The 19,633-nt window shown below is 35.3% G+C and overlaps 1 protein-coding gene across 1 annotated transcript in view; it reads left to right on the top strand.

Annotated features, from left to right (window-relative positions):
• Positions 1–2,198: 2,198 nt before the first annotated feature.
• AXDND1 (axonemal dynein light chain domain containing 1) overlaps positions 2,199–19,633 on the top strand; it is a 31,409-nt gene continuing 13,974 nt past the window's right edge. The window contains exons 1-15 of the mRNA XM_087930377.1: positions 2,199–2,216; positions 3,713–3,882; positions 6,396–6,574; positions 7,480–7,580; positions 8,306–8,414; positions 9,488–9,573; positions 11,404–11,460; positions 11,538–11,646; positions 12,552–12,673; positions 13,051–13,191; positions 13,279–13,383; positions 14,180–14,300; positions 17,516–17,617; positions 18,904–19,070; positions 19,295–19,373. Coding sequence (XP_087786503.1) covers positions 3,774–3,882; positions 6,396–6,574; positions 7,480–7,580; positions 8,306–8,414; positions 9,488–9,573; positions 11,404–11,460; positions 11,538–11,646; positions 12,552–12,673; positions 13,051–13,191; positions 13,279–13,383; positions 14,180–14,300; positions 17,516–17,617; positions 18,904–19,070; positions 19,295–19,373 — 1,587 coding nt within the window. The 5' untranslated portion in view covers positions 2,199–2,216; positions 3,713–3,773. The remainder of the gene's footprint in view (positions 2,217–3,712; positions 3,883–6,395; positions 6,575–7,479; positions 7,581–8,305; positions 8,415–9,487; positions 9,574–11,403; positions 11,461–11,537; positions 11,647–12,551; positions 12,674–13,050; positions 13,192–13,278; positions 13,384–14,179; positions 14,301–17,515; positions 17,618–18,903; positions 19,071–19,294; positions 19,374–19,633) is intronic.

Below are 19,633 nucleotides of genomic sequence, written 5' to 3'. Positions count from 1 at the left end.
ATTTGTTATTTTGAAATAAAACTTATGTTCTTCTAAGTTTGTTCTAAAGTAAAAGTTTTGTGTCTCTTTAATCTTTTATTTCTTTAAAAGTCACAAATTCAATTTTCTGTTTCCATCCTAAAGTCAAACTATAATATAATAGGATCTGCAATTAAAGAATACTGCACGAAGACAGATGGCGGATGGGAGATGAAGTGCCTGTATTTACAGTAATGATGCTGAAATGTATCAAAACTTGCTAACCACATATTTCAGCCCACAAGCATGAACATCTAGTGCAAGCCGTAATGACATCATAGGTCATATTACATACATGCTTCTCCTTTCCATTTACAAACAGATGCCCATGTATGCCAGCCCAGCATTTGGAAGCAGTATTACTAAAGTTATCTACTGTGGATTGTGTTTAAGAAAACATTGGGTTTTGTGACATAAGATCTCTGCATGAAATGTTCAGTTTAATTAAAGGGAACACGTAGCTAGAAGGTTTTTGAATAATAAAAACATGTTAATTGATACTGTCTTGAAAAGTAGCTTGAAGTATGTCCAGAATCAAGTGCAATATTAACTTCACTATTCATTTGCAAATTCACTCAAACAATGGCCAGTTTTGGAAAAGAGTAAGGAAGGAACTTGGACTAAATAAACTTTTAATGAAATCTTAGTTTCTCCCAATCATCATAGCAAAGAACATGTTGGTTGAGTTCTCACAATGTCAATCAGTGTTTGTTTTATGTTATTTTTTGACTAACAACCATGATTCAGCTAAACAAAAAAGGACAAAGACCATCCATATCTGACTTAGTCTGGTGCATGAACTAGTACATTTTCAAAAATACATTATTATTCAACTGTTATAGTGGTTTCTATATAAAGCTGTGAATATAAATTCAAAATGCCTGAATAATTGTGAATGGCATAAAAAGTTGTTCCTAAAACATTAACTTTCCATTCTTTAAGAACTTTTGGGTTGCATGAGCCTTGCGGTTGATACAAGAACAGCATTTAAAAGATTGTAACCTAGCTGCCATTATTAAAGTGCCAAATCTTATTTTCTTGCAAGAGTACACATATCTTTTAGACTGAGTAGGAACTAATAAAATGGAAGAATTCATTGTTCAAGCAAGGTGGTTCAGACTTCTCCCTTGGAAGTAATGAAAAGGGAGAAGAGGAAATGGAATTCAATTTTCATCCATTGGATGGGTCAAAGAGTATGATTTTGAAGCAGCTAGTTTTATTGACTGATTAGACAATGTTGGTTAATTGTAAAATACTGCATATTGAACCATGAGTATCTTTGTGTCATGGACAAAAATTATACTGTGCTACAGAAACTTTAATGTATTTTGCTATCTGTGAAACATACCACCTTCATTTATATCCAATATACTTCATTCTAACATACTTGAAACTGTATCTGTTAATATTTATTTGCAAGGTCATAAGTAGCACCTTCAATAAAAACACCTGGCTAATGGTCCTTATCCTTACGAGGTGTTGGAATTTTTTTCCTGCTGCAGTGCCTGGTATTTTATGTGGGATTTGATTGGTTTGTGAGTCTCTTAAAATAAAAGTGTTCACATCTACAATAGAATAAAACAAGGAAAAATCAAATTAGGTAAATTATTTAATAATTGGGATTATCCAATGAGATACTGGTGTGTGTAGTATGTGTGTATGTGTGTGTATATATATACATATACATATATACATATATATACATACATACATACACATATACATACATGTGTGTGTTTTTTTAAGTTATGTGGATAGATATACACACAAACAGAGAGAGAGTAGTTGTGTATTGAAACGTTTGCAAGCAAACAACCAAGCTTGGAGAGTACAAAGGACTCCATTCTATCCGGAACCTCAAGACACTCATCCCAACAATACGTTAACGTTTCTGGATTGAGTTTCTTGTAAAAGTCCCCAAATCGGCGCCATTAACTATTCTTTAAGCATTAGCTCCTGCCGCTCCCTATTCCTGGTGCTCGCTGCATCTCTACGGCGCCTTACAGCAAACAAACAAAGCGGCTTTCTTTAAAGAAATCGGGAACCGAACGAAGCAACTAGGAGCCGAGAAACAGATGCTTCCAAGCGCCCCTGTGAGGTTCAGGGGAGGGGGAGAGTTCCTGGGCGGGGCGTTTGGGCCCACGCAAAAGGCGTCATAGGTTTCCATAGCAACAGCGGGCGTCAGGAAGCCGGAAGAAGTAGGTAAAGCAATGCCTCGAGCTGTTTTGTCTTCGCTCAGCCCGCTGCCAAATGGCTGAAGGGTTCTGTTGCGCGGTATTGCGGTTTTGGCCCTTTGAGATGGGGCCACGATGACTGCTGTAGGCTCGCGCTGATGCCTCTAGTCCTTATGAAGCAATCGCTTGCACGCTCATTGCTTACTTGGGACGGAGTTGTGGATATGTTCAATCTTGGAAGTAGGGGAGGAGATCCCAGAAGAGGAAAATAGGTGCTGTCTGTCGCAGAGTTTTCTGATAATTCATAACATTCATAAAATGGCTCCTTGAATGGTTTCAGATTTATCTTTTTAAAAACGGGCAGATAATTAAATTGTTACAGGCTTCTCCCTTCGTTAAAAGCAATGGCATTTCAAAGCTATTGAGTTAATATGGAAGATAACCAGAGGTTTGCATGGTAATTAATAAGGCAATTAATATTACACTTCAAGTGTGATGTGACATAGATGATTTCAAAGCAATATTATACAGATTACGTTTCAAATACACGAAAATGTAGCTGTGAAGTGTTGAAATGCACCATGTATTAACACAAAAAAATGAGTATAAATTTTTTAAAAGCTAAATCTATTCATCAGTTACTAAGTGTGTCCATTTGTCTGATTCCCTTACTCAGCAGGCGTGCTTATTATTTGCTCTCCTTACTATTTGTATTGTTGGGTTTGACTATTCTGATTAGTTCTCAGATTCTTAATTTTTTCAATGTGTTATTTTCAGAAATCCAGACAAAAGATTGCTTTGGGTTGAAGCCAAAAAAAAAACCAAAACACCTTAAAAAGACATTCATGATGGAGAGTAAAATGGTAGCATTCTTATTAACTAAGCTTTTTTAAAAAAATTAAATCGATTGATAGTCATTCAGTAAATAAAGTTCTACATCTGTGACTTACAGCTTCTCAAATGCCCAAAAACAATTACTGCAGAAATCCTAGGTATTCCTAATAAAAATCCTTTTAATTAGGGTTTATTCTTTCCCATAGGTATTAGATTTGTGCAACAGCCTAAACTTATTGGAACAGCCCTTTAGGACAGGAAAGGTTTTACTAATGCTTCATAAGAGGAAGTTTTATAGACTTACAGTAGGCTTATGTAACTTCAAGGCATTTAATTCCTGCTATTTGCACACATGGCAGCATTAAAGAAATAGAGTTGTTGGGGTTTTTGCCATCTTCCAAGATTTATTTCCCCAATTTCCTAATCTAGGCAACAATCCTAGAATTTTAGGTTGTTGTCTGGCACATATGGGAGACATCATGTTGGGAAGACTGCTGTAGATAACTCTCTCACCACAAGTGATAACACAAGTGTATTTTGTAGACTTACCCCATGGGCATTAATGTAAAATACATGCTCTGTGTGTATAGGTACTATACATTGAATCCTTAAGTACAGAATTTGAAGCTGAATGCTGTCATTTTCAGTCATACCATCTATTCTTATTTTATCTATATATCTTGTAGATAACTTGCTTTTGCAAACAAGTCTCTTGATGAGAAAACCATCCCGAATCAATGTTTTATCATGTCTGATCAGAGGGAGCAAATTCCAGCATTGCCTTCTACTTCAAAAGAAGAGAGCAAACAAGTCAAAGATATTAACTCCTTGATGCTTATTAGTGACAGCAGTAAAGGTAAATCTCACAAGTATTATTTAATGCTATTTTATATTATTTGATATACTACATTAGCTCTGCTACTGATTTGGTTTTTTATGATTGGAATGTATTGTTTATTTCAAGTATCAAGTTATTGCTTATAGCTGTTGTTTTAATCCCTTTACAAAGCCCAGAATCACTGTTGTAAGATAGGTGGCCATATAAATTTAAATAAAATAGTTGTTAGAAATTGAGACAATTGTTTATTTGCTAACTACCTTCTCTGAAAAGTGCTACCTGCCCAGAATAGGCCAAATGGTAAGAAAAAATTCCTAACAGTAGGAGCCCTTCAAGAGAGGAACAGAATGTTTTGGGAGGTGAACCGTGAAAGACTTTCCTCTGGAGGAGCAGAGACTAGATGATCCTTGCCAGCAGAGGTGGTATTCAACAGGTTCTGACCAGTTCTGGAGCAAAAATTTCAAATAGTTTGGGGAACTGGCAGATACCACCTCTGACTGGCCTCATCCCCCTCTATTCTCTGCCTCCTGAGTCCCAGCTGATTAGCTGGGTCTTTTTTTGTTGCCCTGCACAGGAGAAAGGAGCTGGAAAGCAGGTTAGTGGGGTGGAGAGGGAATGGGTTTTTTGCAGTAACCTTCTTCCTGGAGTGGGGTGAGAATGGGGATTTAACAGTATCCTTCCCCAGCCATGTCCACCAAGCCACACCCACCAAGCCATGCCACACCCACCAAGCCATGCCCACAGAACTGGTAGTAAAAAAAATTGAATCCCACCACTGCTTGCCAGGTGTGTTATAGTAGTAGACGACTCCTGCGCTCAGTAGGGAGTTGGACTATATGATCTCTGAGATCCATTCCAAACATTCTATTCTGCCATTTGCTATTGTAAAGCAGTCAGGCATTAGAGAATCTATTTAAAGTAAGAATGTTGAAAAGAATTATAGCAATTCTACTTCACTGCTGTTTCCAATCCCTAAGCCCTTATTTCCAGTCTTAGACTAGCCCATTATTATTATTCCTACTTATCTCCCATGGTTTCACCTGGCTGGTATAAGCTGGCAGAGTTAGTTCACTTCAGGTTCCTTTCATTAAACAAATTTTACCTAATAACCTAGGTAAGCACATTTTTTTCTACCCACTCATGGGTAGGGCTCCAAAAGACCTTGAAGATTTAGCTGCTCTCTCATACCTTTGTTAGGATGGACAGAGCTTGTTAGAAAAGATTTTCTACATATTCTGTACTGAGTTAGCAGATGCCATCTTGTTATTTATATTGCGTTGTGTTTTTCAGTTTTTGTTTTTTGACATTGTGGGTCATCCAGAATTGTTTTGGAATTTGTGACATCTAAATCTAATAAATAAATAATAAGCAAACAAACAGTTTAGGTGAGTTTTTAGGGTTTTTTTCTTAGAAGGGGAGAAGTAGATTTATCTATTGAGAAAAATACTGAATGCTTGAGTATAGGTAACTCCATAGCAGAAGTACATCATTGTGGGGAAAAATCAGAATCAAAATGATTTTTTTCCAGTCTAGTTTGTATTTTAGATTTCTTGGAATCTGATGATATTGAAATTATGTTTTTAACCCATGCTGGGGCAATAGATAACATTCAGTGTATGCTTTTAGTCTTATTTATATCATAGTTGTATAATTGAGCCCACCATTTCACAAAATGTGGGGTACATTGCGGGAATTATCCATAGATAAAACAGAATTATAAAAAAAACTTAGATTTTTCTTTCTTTCTAAAATCTCCAAAATAGACCTGTGGTTTCAACTGACTTTAAATGTGGAATGAAAACCATTTCTTCTCTGGTCTACCAAAATTTCCCAGTCCAGTCCGCACAAAAGGGAAAGAAAGGAAGAAGAAATAGGAACTTTTCTTCCTATTAAAATAATAAACCTTCCTGCATTTACCTGCATCACTGTAATTTTTGTGCAAATAGAATAATACATGAAACCTGTTAGATCTTTTCTTAGCATGGCCACCTCAATGTATGGTAACTGAGAGAAAACACCACGTGTCCTGTTAAAGACACACCACCTGGTTCTTTCTGAAAAGAATGGGAAACTGACCAAGTGATGCCTGGTGCCTTAGAATCTACAGTATCTCATAACACCTTTCCCAACTCATATTCCTGGTGCACTTCTGGGTGGCCTTCTCCCATCCTTGCTTTTTTCCCTTCTTCCCAATACTTCTGCTTACAGCCTCTAAGGACTGAATAATGTTTCAAAGAGCTCCCAGCCAAAGATTGAACTGCCTGACTGTGTGAGTAGATATGTGCCTTTATAAGAGAGAGAACAATAACAATTATGCTTTAGATCAGGCTGTCAAACTCGCAGCCCATGGGCCAGATGCGTCATGTGTTGGCCATGCCCATGCCCAATTTAGCAAAGGGGGAAAAGTCACAATACGTCACGTGACGCCGCCATGATGATGTGAGTTTGGCACCCCTGCTTTAGATGGTGAAAAAGAAATTTTCCAGCAAATTATAAACAGAATGTTTATATGTCTTTCCTCTTCTTTCTAGAATTTCCTGAATTAAGAGACAAACCAACTGTGGAAGTTTACTCCAAACCTCATTCAAAACCCTTGCAACGTGATTTCATCCCAGAAGAGATATTTGTGGCTCTGACTTCTGCTGCCAATCCAGTCCAATATCCTCCTTTTTTAAGACCACCCAAAAAAACAAAAAGTGTTGACTTTCAGGTCTGCAAGTTAATTTTCACTAGTAGAATATTTGCTCCTTGAACCTAAAATCTATCACAACATCTACTGGTTAATGGTCTGCTGCAGTTCTGAATAATACCAGCCATGGGGTCTTGGCAGGCTTGTATTAGCAGAGGCAACCTTGAGTAGAGTAGAGATATTCTCTTCTCCTTCTTAGCCACAAGAGCAGACTTTTTCTGTCTCTTCCCAGACTGGAAGTAGGATTGTGAGATAAGAGGCCATTAAGTATAGTAAATAAAAGGTGACAGTGAGAAATGAGTGGTAGAAACAACACCCAGAGTTTCATTTTGGCCATAGCAAATTAAACTAGAACTTTTAGATCATGATTTGATCATGATTTGTAGAAAAAGTTGTAGCGGGGTGGGGGGGGTTCATAAAACTACACAGAGCCAAAAACAGGTAAGTGTATTGCTCATCAGCAACATGAGATCAAGAATGCTTCACCTGTTAGTTTTCCTAGTAAGCCCCATTTAAACCATGATAGGTAGTGTTGATTTTCTACAGACTTCCACACAATCTGCCTTTAGTTATGTGGATATCCTCAGAGAAGAGAACCTTTCCATGTAAGGTTATGCATACATTGCTTTCTATATATTCTATCTTTTATGGAGTTGTACAATCTTCTATAATTGACAAATAAAAGTCCTAGTAAGAATATGCAAATGTACCATATGCATGCTAAACATGTACTGTGGATCTCTATAGAATATAATTATTTATGACTGAAGCATACCAGTGTGCCTCTTTATATTGTGTATGTGTATTGAAGAGTTGTGTATTGTGTTATGATATTAGAGGCTTAAAATATTATGGGTGCCAGTAATTACCTCAGGACTATCCAGATATTTTTAAGTATGAATTAATATTTTTTTTCTGTTCTTCAGGGTTGCATCCGTACAGCTGATGGAGTCTGGCAACACCCCATTCGTAGAAATAAATTTCGATACCTGATACAGCATCCTGTCTGCTTGACTGGAGCTGGAAGGTAATACGATAGAATACTAGAAAACCTTCAGATAAAATAATTGACATATTAACTGTCCCTTTGTAAAATTTCTGTAGCATTGAGAGTGCTGAAAAAACTACAAAGCATGTTGTAGTACTGTATATAAATAAGGGAGGCAAATCTGCAGAAAGGATTCAGTGGTATAATTGGTTTGCATTTCTGCGTATTTCTCATGCTTCTAAGGTTGTCCAACCAACTGGACCAAATGCTACAATATCTGGATTTGCACAACATATTGCTGCCAACTATATTTTAATATACTGTGCAAATCTAGTAGTTGCATAATGTACTGTGCAAATCTAGTCAAAGTGTTTGAGACCATGAATTGACAAAGTTTTCAACCAAGAATAGGAAAACAGAGAGCTGAACACCTGCGATAATGGAAAAATGAAAATAATGGGAGATAATTAAGAATTCATTCTGAAAGCTGTAATAAAACTCCTTTTTAAGGCAGGAAAATGTTTTGGGCAAACATCCATACAAGAAATAAAGCAATTTTGTGTATGTTGGGGACCTATTAATAGACAGGTTGTCTAACAGGCAAGAATTTTGACAGAGTACCAAGAAATTAGCATGGTATTTGCAGACTGTGCCTTTAGAGGTTCATATGTTAGTACTCTTCTGAGTTTTAGAGGTAAGAGTATAGTTCAATGATTCTATAGCAGTTTCCCAATTAATCTGTTGTTTTCATTCTGTTTGTTAAGGGATGTCTCTTTTCTGTATGATATCATCTCTCAAAAAGGATCAGGGGCTCCTTCCTCACGTGCTGTACCTCATAAAAGTTTGAAGCAGGATGCAAATGCAGCTAAGCCTGTGAGTCTGCCTCTTTGCCAAAACATTGATAGTATTAAGCAAAGGGTTAAGATTTGACAACAGAACTCTGGAGGTATGACAGAATTTGGACTGAGTGCTAAACATTTATAGGACCAGGAGAACACTGAAACAACAGGGCCAGTTGTCAAAAACACTACTTTTTTTTGTATATTTGCATTTAGTCAAGTTTCTATCTGAATTCACAGTCTCTTAAAACTATAAAATGTCATTTGGACTTCAAATAGTTGTTTATGTCCTTTTGGTTTTTTTTTTTTTTTTTGCAAAATAAAACCATAAGACAAAAATATTTACTAGCTAAATTTTCTAAGTCAGCTTAGTGACCTAACGTGGAGAAGTACTTAAACAAATTATATTTCTTAAATCTAGTCAAATAATGTATTTCTTAACTATGATGCAATGGCAGGATAGAGATTGCTTTATTCACTGTTTATTTAGAGACCCAAATCAAACAACAAGCCGGCACAATCAGCACTAATATTTATTTATTAAAAACGTATATCTCACTTTTCATTCAGGAGCTCAAGATGCCATACACTTTAGTCCTTTTTCCTATTTCCCCCCAGAACAATAATCGTGTGAAGTAGGATAGGCTAAGAAAGACAGAATGGCCCAGACTTCACCCAGAGAACTGTGGCTGAGGACAGATTGGCTGGCTTTTCCTGTGCCTAGTCTATTACACCATACAGGCAAGCAGAATGCTTGTTTGTTAGTGAAAACCATGATTTCAGGCAGACATGATTTATCAATTGGTTAAAAAAAAATCTGGTTAAAAATCTCCATTAAAGCTGTTTCCCTTGAGAAGTCACACAGTGAGATGTCTCCTGGTATATACTTTTACAAAAAAGTAGTTTTTTCCCCATAAAAGTTACTTAAAATGTAAGTAAGTTTCATGGGGGGAAAGCTACTTTTTTACTTAAAATGTAAGCAACACACTAAAAATGTCAGGAAGCATTTTTATGCATATCTTTAAAAATAAATTTTATCTTTGGGGAAAGTTGTGAATGTTTATTGCCTGCTTTATATTACTCTCTTTTATTTTATTCTGTTTTTAGGCCGCAAATGTAGCAGACACCTTTGTTCCAGAGGAATTTCACATTGTAAAGAACAGAGGTGTCCTAGGTTTGGAATATTATGATGAGTGAGTACTGTTATATGCTTTTGTACCTATTAAGTAGGATAAAATCAAGAGCATCTGAAGCTAGGCGAAAATACATGGTTAACTACAGGCTTTGCTCAAACTTCTTCATCCCTTTTCATGAGTTGCTTCATCCACAGTTTCCAAAGTTATTCAGACCCTGAAAATAAAACGGAATCCTTCATGAATGGTTAAACACTATTGTTGGGTATATGGATACTCCAAATGGTTTGGGTGAATAAATATGTAAACCTAGGATTAAGTGCTATGTAGCTTTAAGCACAATAAACTGCAATGTCATTGTGGGTGCGGTTGCAGGCAGCCATAAAGGTAGGAGGGGAAACGTAATAGTCCGGCTTCTGGATGCACCTGGTTACTGTTCCTGGTCTGCTGTCTACTGTTGCTGGAAGGTCTATCTGCTTACTTTGGAGGCTACTGTGCCAGATACCATTTCACCTGAACACAAGGACTGTTTACTGGTGAGCTGTGGATTCAGCGTTAGTACTTGAGAGAAAGGTATCTTAAGAAGAAGATATACAAGCAGATAAAGACATTGTATTTACTGTTTAAAGAGACTTGATAACTGGATTGATAAACTGGATACTGATACATGGACTGAATGACTATTCTTAATCTCTGTATGAATTAAATACCTATTTAAACCACAAACAGTGTTTTTGTCTCAGTGTGTGTATACTCTTGGGCCCAGCCTCTCTCTCATTTGGCTGCCTGGCTTGACTGCTGCTGTGCACTCAGCTCGGGGGTTTATCCCCAAACACTAACAACTATAATGAAATTAGTGTAAATTAGCCCACCGATAGGCAGATTTTAAATGGCTGGAGAAGACATGTCTGCAGTGACCAAGGCAATGATGCAGAATGGGGGAGTGTAAAGATGAATATTGACAGGGACCCAAGATTTAGAAGGATGCTTGGAGTTTTTCCCCAAACAAGCGTTGCATTTATTTTAAGTCTTACACTACTGTTTTGTGTTTATCTTGGCTCCCACTGTCAGGAAATCACACCAGTTAAGTTTAGTAGCATAATAGAGAGGTCTCCTGAGGATGGAATAGGGAAGTCTTTGAAATATGTGGCTTATTTCTGATATTAGAGTTGAACTGGGATGAAATATATTTGGAAAAGTAAGACAGAAAGTATTCAGTATTCCTTTCCCAAATAACCCTTTCATATTAAATTAGGCCTCAGCTGTCATTAGGTGCAGTAAGTCTAATTTTCTTGGATGTATTTCTCAATTTATGTAAGTTAAGTATATTTATTGTACATTTATGCAAGTCAATTATAACTACATGATACAGGTTTTCATTCTTCTCATTACAAACCCCTTCAAAGGGCACATGCACTTAGCTGTTTAGAATTTGATTGATTTAACTTTTTACAAGTCATTAAAAGTATTCTGTCATCTATTCCTTGTCATTTCATTATTTTTGTTTTGTTTTCAGATTTATTTTGATATTCTGGAGAATGTTTCTTTTAAAGTACAGGAAACATGATTTTTTTTCATGGGCTAAAGTCCTTAGTTCCTTGCAAATGGGTGGGCTTTTAATATAGGCCTGGGACATATTAAAAGAACAAATCTATTAGAGCTTTGCATACAGAAAGTATAACATTCTTATGGGCGTTATTTGTATCTATTTTTAAAAAGTGTTGTAAATTGTGCTAATGCAGTAATTAAATAATAATTGTGCTACCAATGCATTCAGCTTCATTTGTCATAATTTTCTAGTTGTATAGTTTCAAAAAAATATTTAAAATAAACGTGCCATTTAATCCTGCAATAAAAACCAAGCAGTTTATCCTATTTTACTTCCTGCAGTAAATATACAACTCTGCTTCAAGATGAGGAAAACAGGCTGCGGGTTTTTCCATCTATGTAAGTAACACTTACATTCAAAATTCTTCAGTTTTGCGTGTTGTTATTGGGCAATTTCTTCTCCTCTGTTTTATTAGGAAGCCCTCTGGGAGGCTGGAGGTTCTCCAACTGATGAAAGTGATGGATACCATGCTGGAAAAGGCTGGAACAGATGATGTGAATGTTGGTGTAACAGGGATTTCACAGGTAATAATTGTCCTGATACTTCTGCAGCAATACACAGACATGACCATTTGTTTAGCAATGATTTTAAGTTACAGTTGCACTGATAATGTGACTTATGATCATTTTTACGATCATCACAGTGTCCCTGTAGTCACTTGATCATGGTTTGGGCATTTGGCAACCATCCCATTCTGTATTTATGAAGGAACAGAATGCCATGGTCACATGATCACCATTTGCGACCTTCCCACCCTGCTCTCTATCATTATTCAATATGGAGGCCATCAGGGAAGATCACAAGTTGCAGTAATTTGATATCTTACTTAGAAGCTGTGACTAAAAAGATTGTGAAACTGGGTGCTTTCATGTGATGTCTCATTTAATGACCGTGCCACTTAACAATATATTCTTTTTTGTCCCTATTGTGATTGTACGTCAAGGACTATCTGTACAATCTTTCTCTTTATGTGGCCAGTATAAAAGTTTAGGCTGGAAGGAAATCTGCAAATTATGGTAGACAAGTGTTCTATACCTAAATGGATTGTGCTAGTGGTAGGTCAACTTTTAAAGGCAAAATCCTAATGATGTAGTTTGATGCACCACATCTCATTCTATTGTTTAATTATGAATTTATAGTGGTGATGAGATGTTGCATTTCATGTATTTTAATAGAAAAATGGGATAAGCTATTATGTAAATAATAACAAAGTTATATTTTCCATTGAATAGTTGAGAGTGGCACGATCAGTAGGATCTCTTCTATGAGTAATTCAACAATCATCGAACTAGAATAAAAAAATGATATTAAAAGGATAAATATGTTTCAAAGTTTTTATTTTCTTTCTCCTAACCCATTTAAATGGAAGATAACCATTTTATATCTAGTTCTGCAAAAATCATCATAGTTTCCACATATCTTTCCCAAGATGCACAATATCCTGGAGGTGATTAAGGTGGAACAGAACATCTACAATATTGTGTTTCATGAAATCATTCGACAAGTCAGTGTGGATTGCGCAGAGCGAGGACAACTCCTCTCTAAACTTAGGTATGGAGGTGTATAATCCAAAACATATTCACAGTCAAATATGACAGCTTTATAAGTCTTTTGATTACTGGTGTAGAATTAATTCAGAAGTGTGTAAGACAGGGTGTATTGTGTGAAATGGATAAAGCCTACAACAATACTCTTTCTAGGATATCAATGGGGAGGAATGTCATAATAGATACATGAGTCTCATTGTATCATCTGAACCTCTCTTGATTTTTTTAAATAGCCTAGTTCTGTCTAGTTTTATGTACAAATGCTCCTTCTCTATTTGTAATTTCCCAGTCTTTGTAAAAAAATAAATCTTTTAAATTATATGCAAATATGCTCAGGAACAGTCAATCTTTTTTCCTCTTTTACATGTTTCTATCTTACAGACAAAGATATGTGGAATTGCTAGAACGAATTCCTAGACAGATGAGGACTCTCTTTAGAGAAATGATGGCCCAGAGAGTAATGGATAAGCACATTACTGATGAGTTATTCCATTTCAAGCAAGCTATAGGACAGCTGACAAGGTCTAGATTCAGATCATTGCTTCTGTTTCATTTTGTGAATAAAAACAGCGATTGTTGAAAGCCTCTGAATATCTGTCCTTACCACAGGGAATTAAATACTATCCGAGAACATGACCATAGAACCACCTTTGAAGCCGAAAAAGCCTATCAGGAGCTAGCAAGAGCAGTAAAGGAATCTGAGATGAATGCAAAGTGAGTCTCTGAGTACATTGATGGCAATGTTAATCATTGTAAAGTTGAGACTGGGAAACAATATTTGAGTGAAGAGTGGGATAATGTAATTTGGAAAACATTCAGAAATCTGTGCAATGTGTACAAGAGCAATAAAAAGTGGACTCTGGAAGATCAGTAACTGTTTTCAAAACTTCTTCAGTGATTCCTCTTGCTGTCAAGGCCTCCACTTCTACTACTAATACTAAGGATTTAGAAGCGAACATCCAATCAATTCTTGGGAAAGGCTTAGAAATGTTTGATTTCTTTATCTAATGTGGGTAAAAGACACACTTGACCAATGGATCTCTTGTTTCAGTCTTCAGACTTTTTCTGATTCTAACTTGTGAATGTAAATACAAATCTTTTTGTGGATTTCCCTTGATTAGACAGTACTTCCAGAATTGTGAAAATCTGACAAAACTCATTATTTAGCAAATAAAGATTGCAAATATACCAGATCATGATTTTGATTATATTCATTATTTATGTCTTTTAGTTTGTGATCTGAGCAGGTTTCAAATCTGGTCTATCATTCTGGCCATCTTTAAAAAAAAAAAACACATATTGCCGTATTAGTTTTATTGTAATTTCTTGGTTTTGATTGTTCTGAGACCCCCCAGAGTCATTAAGAGTGAGGTGACACTCAAGTTCAATAACATTATTCATTATTATTAGATTATATAAAAATAATTTTTTTGAATATTCTGCAAATAGAAGTTACACTGTTGAGGTGAATTGTAGAGTGTGTTTTATATCTCTTTCTCATGTCCTTTAGTCTTTTAGATGAGTATCGTGAGCTGTACGAATTGCAGAGGACAAGATTGGAGACTCAGATACATCAATTGACACTAGAAAAAGAACTGTGGAGCAATGCCGCATATGATATAGCCTTAAAGGTACCTTCCGAAACAGATAAGAGTGCGCTAGCATTTGATAAAGTACAGTCATTTCTTCTTAATGTAATTCCCTTTTAGTACTTTTGTCTACAAATTCTTGAAAGCTGATGAGTAGTTTTTCTCATTTATTCTTTTTTTCATTTCTGATACTTTTTGAGTGCATAAAATCAGTTATAAATGTGTATTTCATTTACCCTCAGAACAACTGTTGATGAAAATCACTATTTCCACCTTACAATATGGGATAAAAAGGACACATTACCATTTAATATATATTTTAAAGTAACTATTTTTAAGTGTTTATAGCTCAGCTCTCATTAAAACGTAACAATAAATTTCTATTATTTTAAAATATCAGCAAATCTTCCCTTAAGGTCTCAGCTATATAAATACACACATACACTACTTTAATCAACATTAGAATGGAACAATAAAATGTATTATGTTCTGCTAACTATGTGCATTTTTTTGACCATGTAATAATCTAGAATTATTTGCTAATGTTACGTGCAAAGAAGGATGGAAGGAATCACATTTTTTTGGAGCAAACAGAGGGTTTTTTTCCCCTCATCTAGTTAGCCTTCTGTTGTGGCTTGAAATGCAATGTGTCCTGTGATTAAATTTCATAGGCAAACTATCTTTAGTGTGTTAGTGTTGGTAATGTTTGATACTCTCCAGGCCCACATTAAATGAAGCACAAACAAGCATCTAAAAATCTAAAAAAAAAACCATAATGTTATGCATCAAAAATTGTCTACCGTCAAATATTTGTTATAGTTTGGTAAATAATATAATATATATCTTTTACTTCTGGGGATTTTGAAAGAATGGCATAGGTGAGCAGTTATTTAATTGGTTGGTTATGTTAAATAGTTTTTTGTCCCATTCTAGAAAGCTATATCCATTCTTTCCTCAAATGCTTTCATAGCAGAATAGTTAACTTTACTCACTGTAGAACTCATGCGATGGCTCAAACAGCAGAAACCCCAGAAGAGTTCAATATTTTTTCTTTGGAGGTTGGGTTGGCCTTTGGTTACCGAGTATAAAAGAATATTTTGTCATTTGAGTCTATAACCAAACTATATATGCAACAATTACCCAATATTTGGATATAATTAGACATTTTGTAACTACTTCTCCTATCTCTAATTTTTGGTCTGCAGCAAAAGACATGATAGAATAAATAGTATAATACATGGGGATTGACAGATATTAATCTATAACCCTCTGTGAGAGAGATATGCAGTTTTTCAATATGACAAATAAATAACTTACTTTGGAACTTAGATTGAAAAATAATATTTTGTAATTTGTGAAATGGGAAAAAATAAATAATCCCAAATGAAATACATGTCTTCAAAAGGCAGCTCAATCATTTCAGGTGGCTAGATAAATAGATCTGTTGCCTCAAGCACAAGTACCCAATTTAGAATGAAGAATGCTTCTTTGGGTGCACATATGTTGGTTCTTTCTGAGTATTTAATTTTTTATTAGTTTATCAAAAAGAAAAATGAAAATAATTTCAAAGCAAGGAAGGAAAAAAGGAAGAAGAAAAAGTGTAGAGGAAAAGGGGGAAAAGAAAAAAAGCACTGATTTTTGACTCTGTTTATTTCAATAAAATAAGGTAATAACAAAAAAATGCAACTTTTTGTTTTTATATAGTAATATATACTAGCTATATCTACAACAATAAAGCTATCTAATCAGCAAAAGTCAAAATTTAATTCTTTTCTACCTCAACCACAAAGTCCAGAAGCGACTTCCAAGTGGAAACAAACTTAGTTGTATTCTTTTCTTTAATTCAAGCAGTCAGTTTAGCCATCTCTGCTAACTCAGTCAGCTTTTGCAGCCAGTCATCCATTGTGGGAATTAAAACATCTTTCCATGTGTGTGCATAGAGCATTCTTGCTGCTGTGGTTCTTTCAGGACAATTGTCACAATGTGAAGCTTTACTGATTGGTATCAGAATAGAGTGGGTTTTGGAAGTAAAGATGTATGAATGGGCTCGCTAGCCATTCTGTTCTAAAAGCTTTGCCTTTCCATTTGGCATGAAGGACAACTAAATAACCAGTGAAAGTTGGAGGAAAGCAGTAGATTTGACTGAAACCCCAATTCAAGCCTGAGGTTTAATTCTATACATATTTTCAGTGAGCCACATTAGAGCAGAGGGGCTTGAAGTTGCACCATTCTGAAAGTGGGCCTTCATGAAATTATGGTCCCAAACTGTTTCTCTTGTAGCTGTGGCACATTGCAAATAGCATGAATGCAATATCTGCAACAGAAAGAAGGAAGCAGTTTGTTATCTCATAAAAATGTCATACTAGGAAAAGAAAAGTGGGGAAATATTATATTATTTGATTTACAGGTCAGCCTTCACTTCTGAGATTGCAATACCATTCATGGAGAAATCTTGGAAGAAAGATCCATTCTAGTCCTTTTGCCATTTCACCTTCCATCTTTCATGAGTATTACTGTGATAACATGTTGTGATTTGTGTTAGCTAAATGATTAGTTCTGTGATTGGTTTATTTTGTAGAAGAGAGTTAATCTTGTGTATTTCAGCCTGAAATACTGTCGTAAACATATCAAAGAGAAAGTGCAGAACCTGGTCTAGACAAAAACTGTACAAGTCCAAAATGTGTTGAAATTATACGATTTGAATAAAATAATGTCTGATAGGAAGTGTTTCATTGTGTGCACCCAAACATAATGCAGAAGTGTGCACCCAAACATAATGCAGGCAGATACTGAATCTCAAGGTGCTTTTCCTGGTTGTCATCATTCCTGACAGCAGGCTTGAGTCCTGCAGAGAGAAGAGAGAACAGAAATAATTTTAAAGTGTTGGCTTAAAATTGGTTACAGCAGATAGGATATTCCTGTACAAGGTGAAAGAATGCCATTGCAAATTGCATATGCAATTTATAGTTATAAATTGCATATGCAATTTATAGTTCTTATACTAAGAAATTTGTTGCCAAACTTTATTGAGTAGCACATTTCTAAACCTTATCTGATTCAGTTAATGTATGATAATTGAGTCAGGACCATTGCTATTTCACTAAATTGCTACCTTCTGCATGCTTGCTTGGAAAGTCCCATTTGGACTTCTGATAAAAAAAAACATGCTATTGATTGTGTGGGTATAACAGCATCTTCATCTACACTTATATTTCTCCTTCCAAACTCTTTGATAATCTTATAATATGTATTTTCAGGTAGTTGAAAAGAACAAGCTGATACTGGCTCGGAGAATGTATGACAGTGAAAAGGCTTGGGTCAAAGGGATGAGGCGCTTCTTAATGCTATTGGCGTCACAGGTACAGCTACTTGAGGGTGTATTATCCATTAGTGGGAGAAATGATGTAACTTATGCTGAACATGATATAATTAAGCTGCATGAATAAAGTCTTTCTGTTTGTTAGCTTCCTTGTTCTACACTCAGTTTCCTGATTACAGCAGCATAGAAATCTGAATAAATAAATCAGGTTTACATCAACATTGATATTGGCATTTGCATGCAGGATAAGCTTTTTTGACAGCTCCATATGTGGTACACAAGATACTGCACAAACAATGGCATGCAGAGTGTTGAACTATTATGATTTGCATCAGATGATTTGCTTTTTGCATCAGATGGATTTTGTATATAGTATTTTTATCTATAAATAAACCTTTCCTTTATTAACAAAATATATTTTTCATGCATATAAGATTGTTTTAGATCTCACTCTTCACTTATAAAGAAATTCATTCTGCCTTCTGTTAGTCAGGAATATCCCAATTTATTTATTATAAAATATCATCTGATGAGATCAGGGGTAGAGAACCAATAGTACCAACTTTAAGAGGCGATATTGTGTTTAAACTCTCCAATCTATATAGGTTAGTGTACTAGAAGAAAATGGTAATGTAGATTCAGCACCTTTCAGTAGTATAGTATTAACTGGTGAAAATTCAAACATTAGAAAAGGGAAAGAAACTTGCACTTTTGTCTCTGATAACAAAAAAATAACTAAATTTGATGAAATCACATCAAATTATCTGCACTGTAAGACAATTGAGATAAGAGTAGATAAATGAATCAAATATGTAAGGGCTAAATAATAAATATCAGTAAGTATAATATGCTACTGTGACTTGTATGTCTAGTACCTGTAAACAAGAAAATGTTTTAGTTGCTGGGTAGCCCAGTTAATATTGCTGCTTATAGCTCTCATTTTATTTTGCTCAAGCAACTTTTTTCTTGAATATGTCATCTCTCATACATTGCTTAGATAAATTATATAATAAAATGGCAAAATTGCTAGAAACTGATGATAATGCCTGCCATTGTTTGTCCATATTTGAGTTGTTATGAGGCAAAAATCTGTATAATTTACTCCAGGATTACAACAGGATGAACTGTGAGGTTATGAAGACTTTGAAGTTTCTTTGGAGTTGAGTGATATCAGATCAAATCAACAATAAATAAAGAAATAATCTGTTCACAATGTAGATGTAAATAATAAAGAATGCCTTTTTAAATGATTGTTTTGATATTTATACCTTAATAATATGATTTTCTCATAAGATTCTTTCTCTTCTTTTCTTCCAATACACTTAGGACTCTACTGATCTTTCTAATCTACAACATTGGACACAAGAATTCCGGGAGACTTTGAGAGATGCTGAGGTACTGGTGGAGCAAGTTGAAGAAACTACAAGAGAAAGGACAAGGAGCATTCAGAATGGTTTGACGGGTTGGCTCCATTACTTTCAAAATCATGTTCTGTGAGTTTGATAAATGTTCCTTTCTTTCTTTGCTTTATAGCCTGACAGTTATGGCTAAATGAAGACTTTGTGTAATTAAACAAACCATGGTTCAGTTAACTACTGCGAAGTGAGTAAGGTAAACACAATGCATACTGCATGATATGCATAAAGGTTTAGATACATATTAGAGTGATTTGTATTTTTGGTTACACATTTCCAACTGTCTATTCTTGCTTTTCCAGTGGAAAAGGAACTTATAATTTTGAAAAGGGAGCTACTTTGTTAGAACAAATCCTTGTGGATCTCAAAGTTTGGGAAAAGGTAAGGGTCTTCTTGTTTCATGTGTTTATTTATAGACTTCCCCTTAAGCAGGACTGCAATAAACAAAATAACATTTATTAAAGCTATTCTCGTTAATTACTTTCAACGCCAGGGTGCCTTTCCCAATGAACTGCAGTGAGCCTGAGTAGTGGGAATAATCTCTGGGATCCAATTCAAAAATGAGTTATTGTATTTTCATTGGTCAGGTTTCATAATCCTACTTTTTTCTCCCTCTTCACTCCTGGGGTTGCTTTATGTTA

The sequence above is a fragment of the Pseudonaja textilis genome, chromosome 3, assembly GCF_049901715.1.
Source record: "Pseudonaja textilis isolate UNSWEBS1 chromosome 3, rPseTex1.2, whole genome shotgun sequence".
NCBI lineage: Eukaryota > Metazoa > Chordata > Lepidosauria > Squamata > Elapidae > Pseudonaja > Pseudonaja textilis.
Note: the sequence above shows the minus strand (reverse complement) of the source record. Positions and strands in the feature narration are given on the sequence as shown.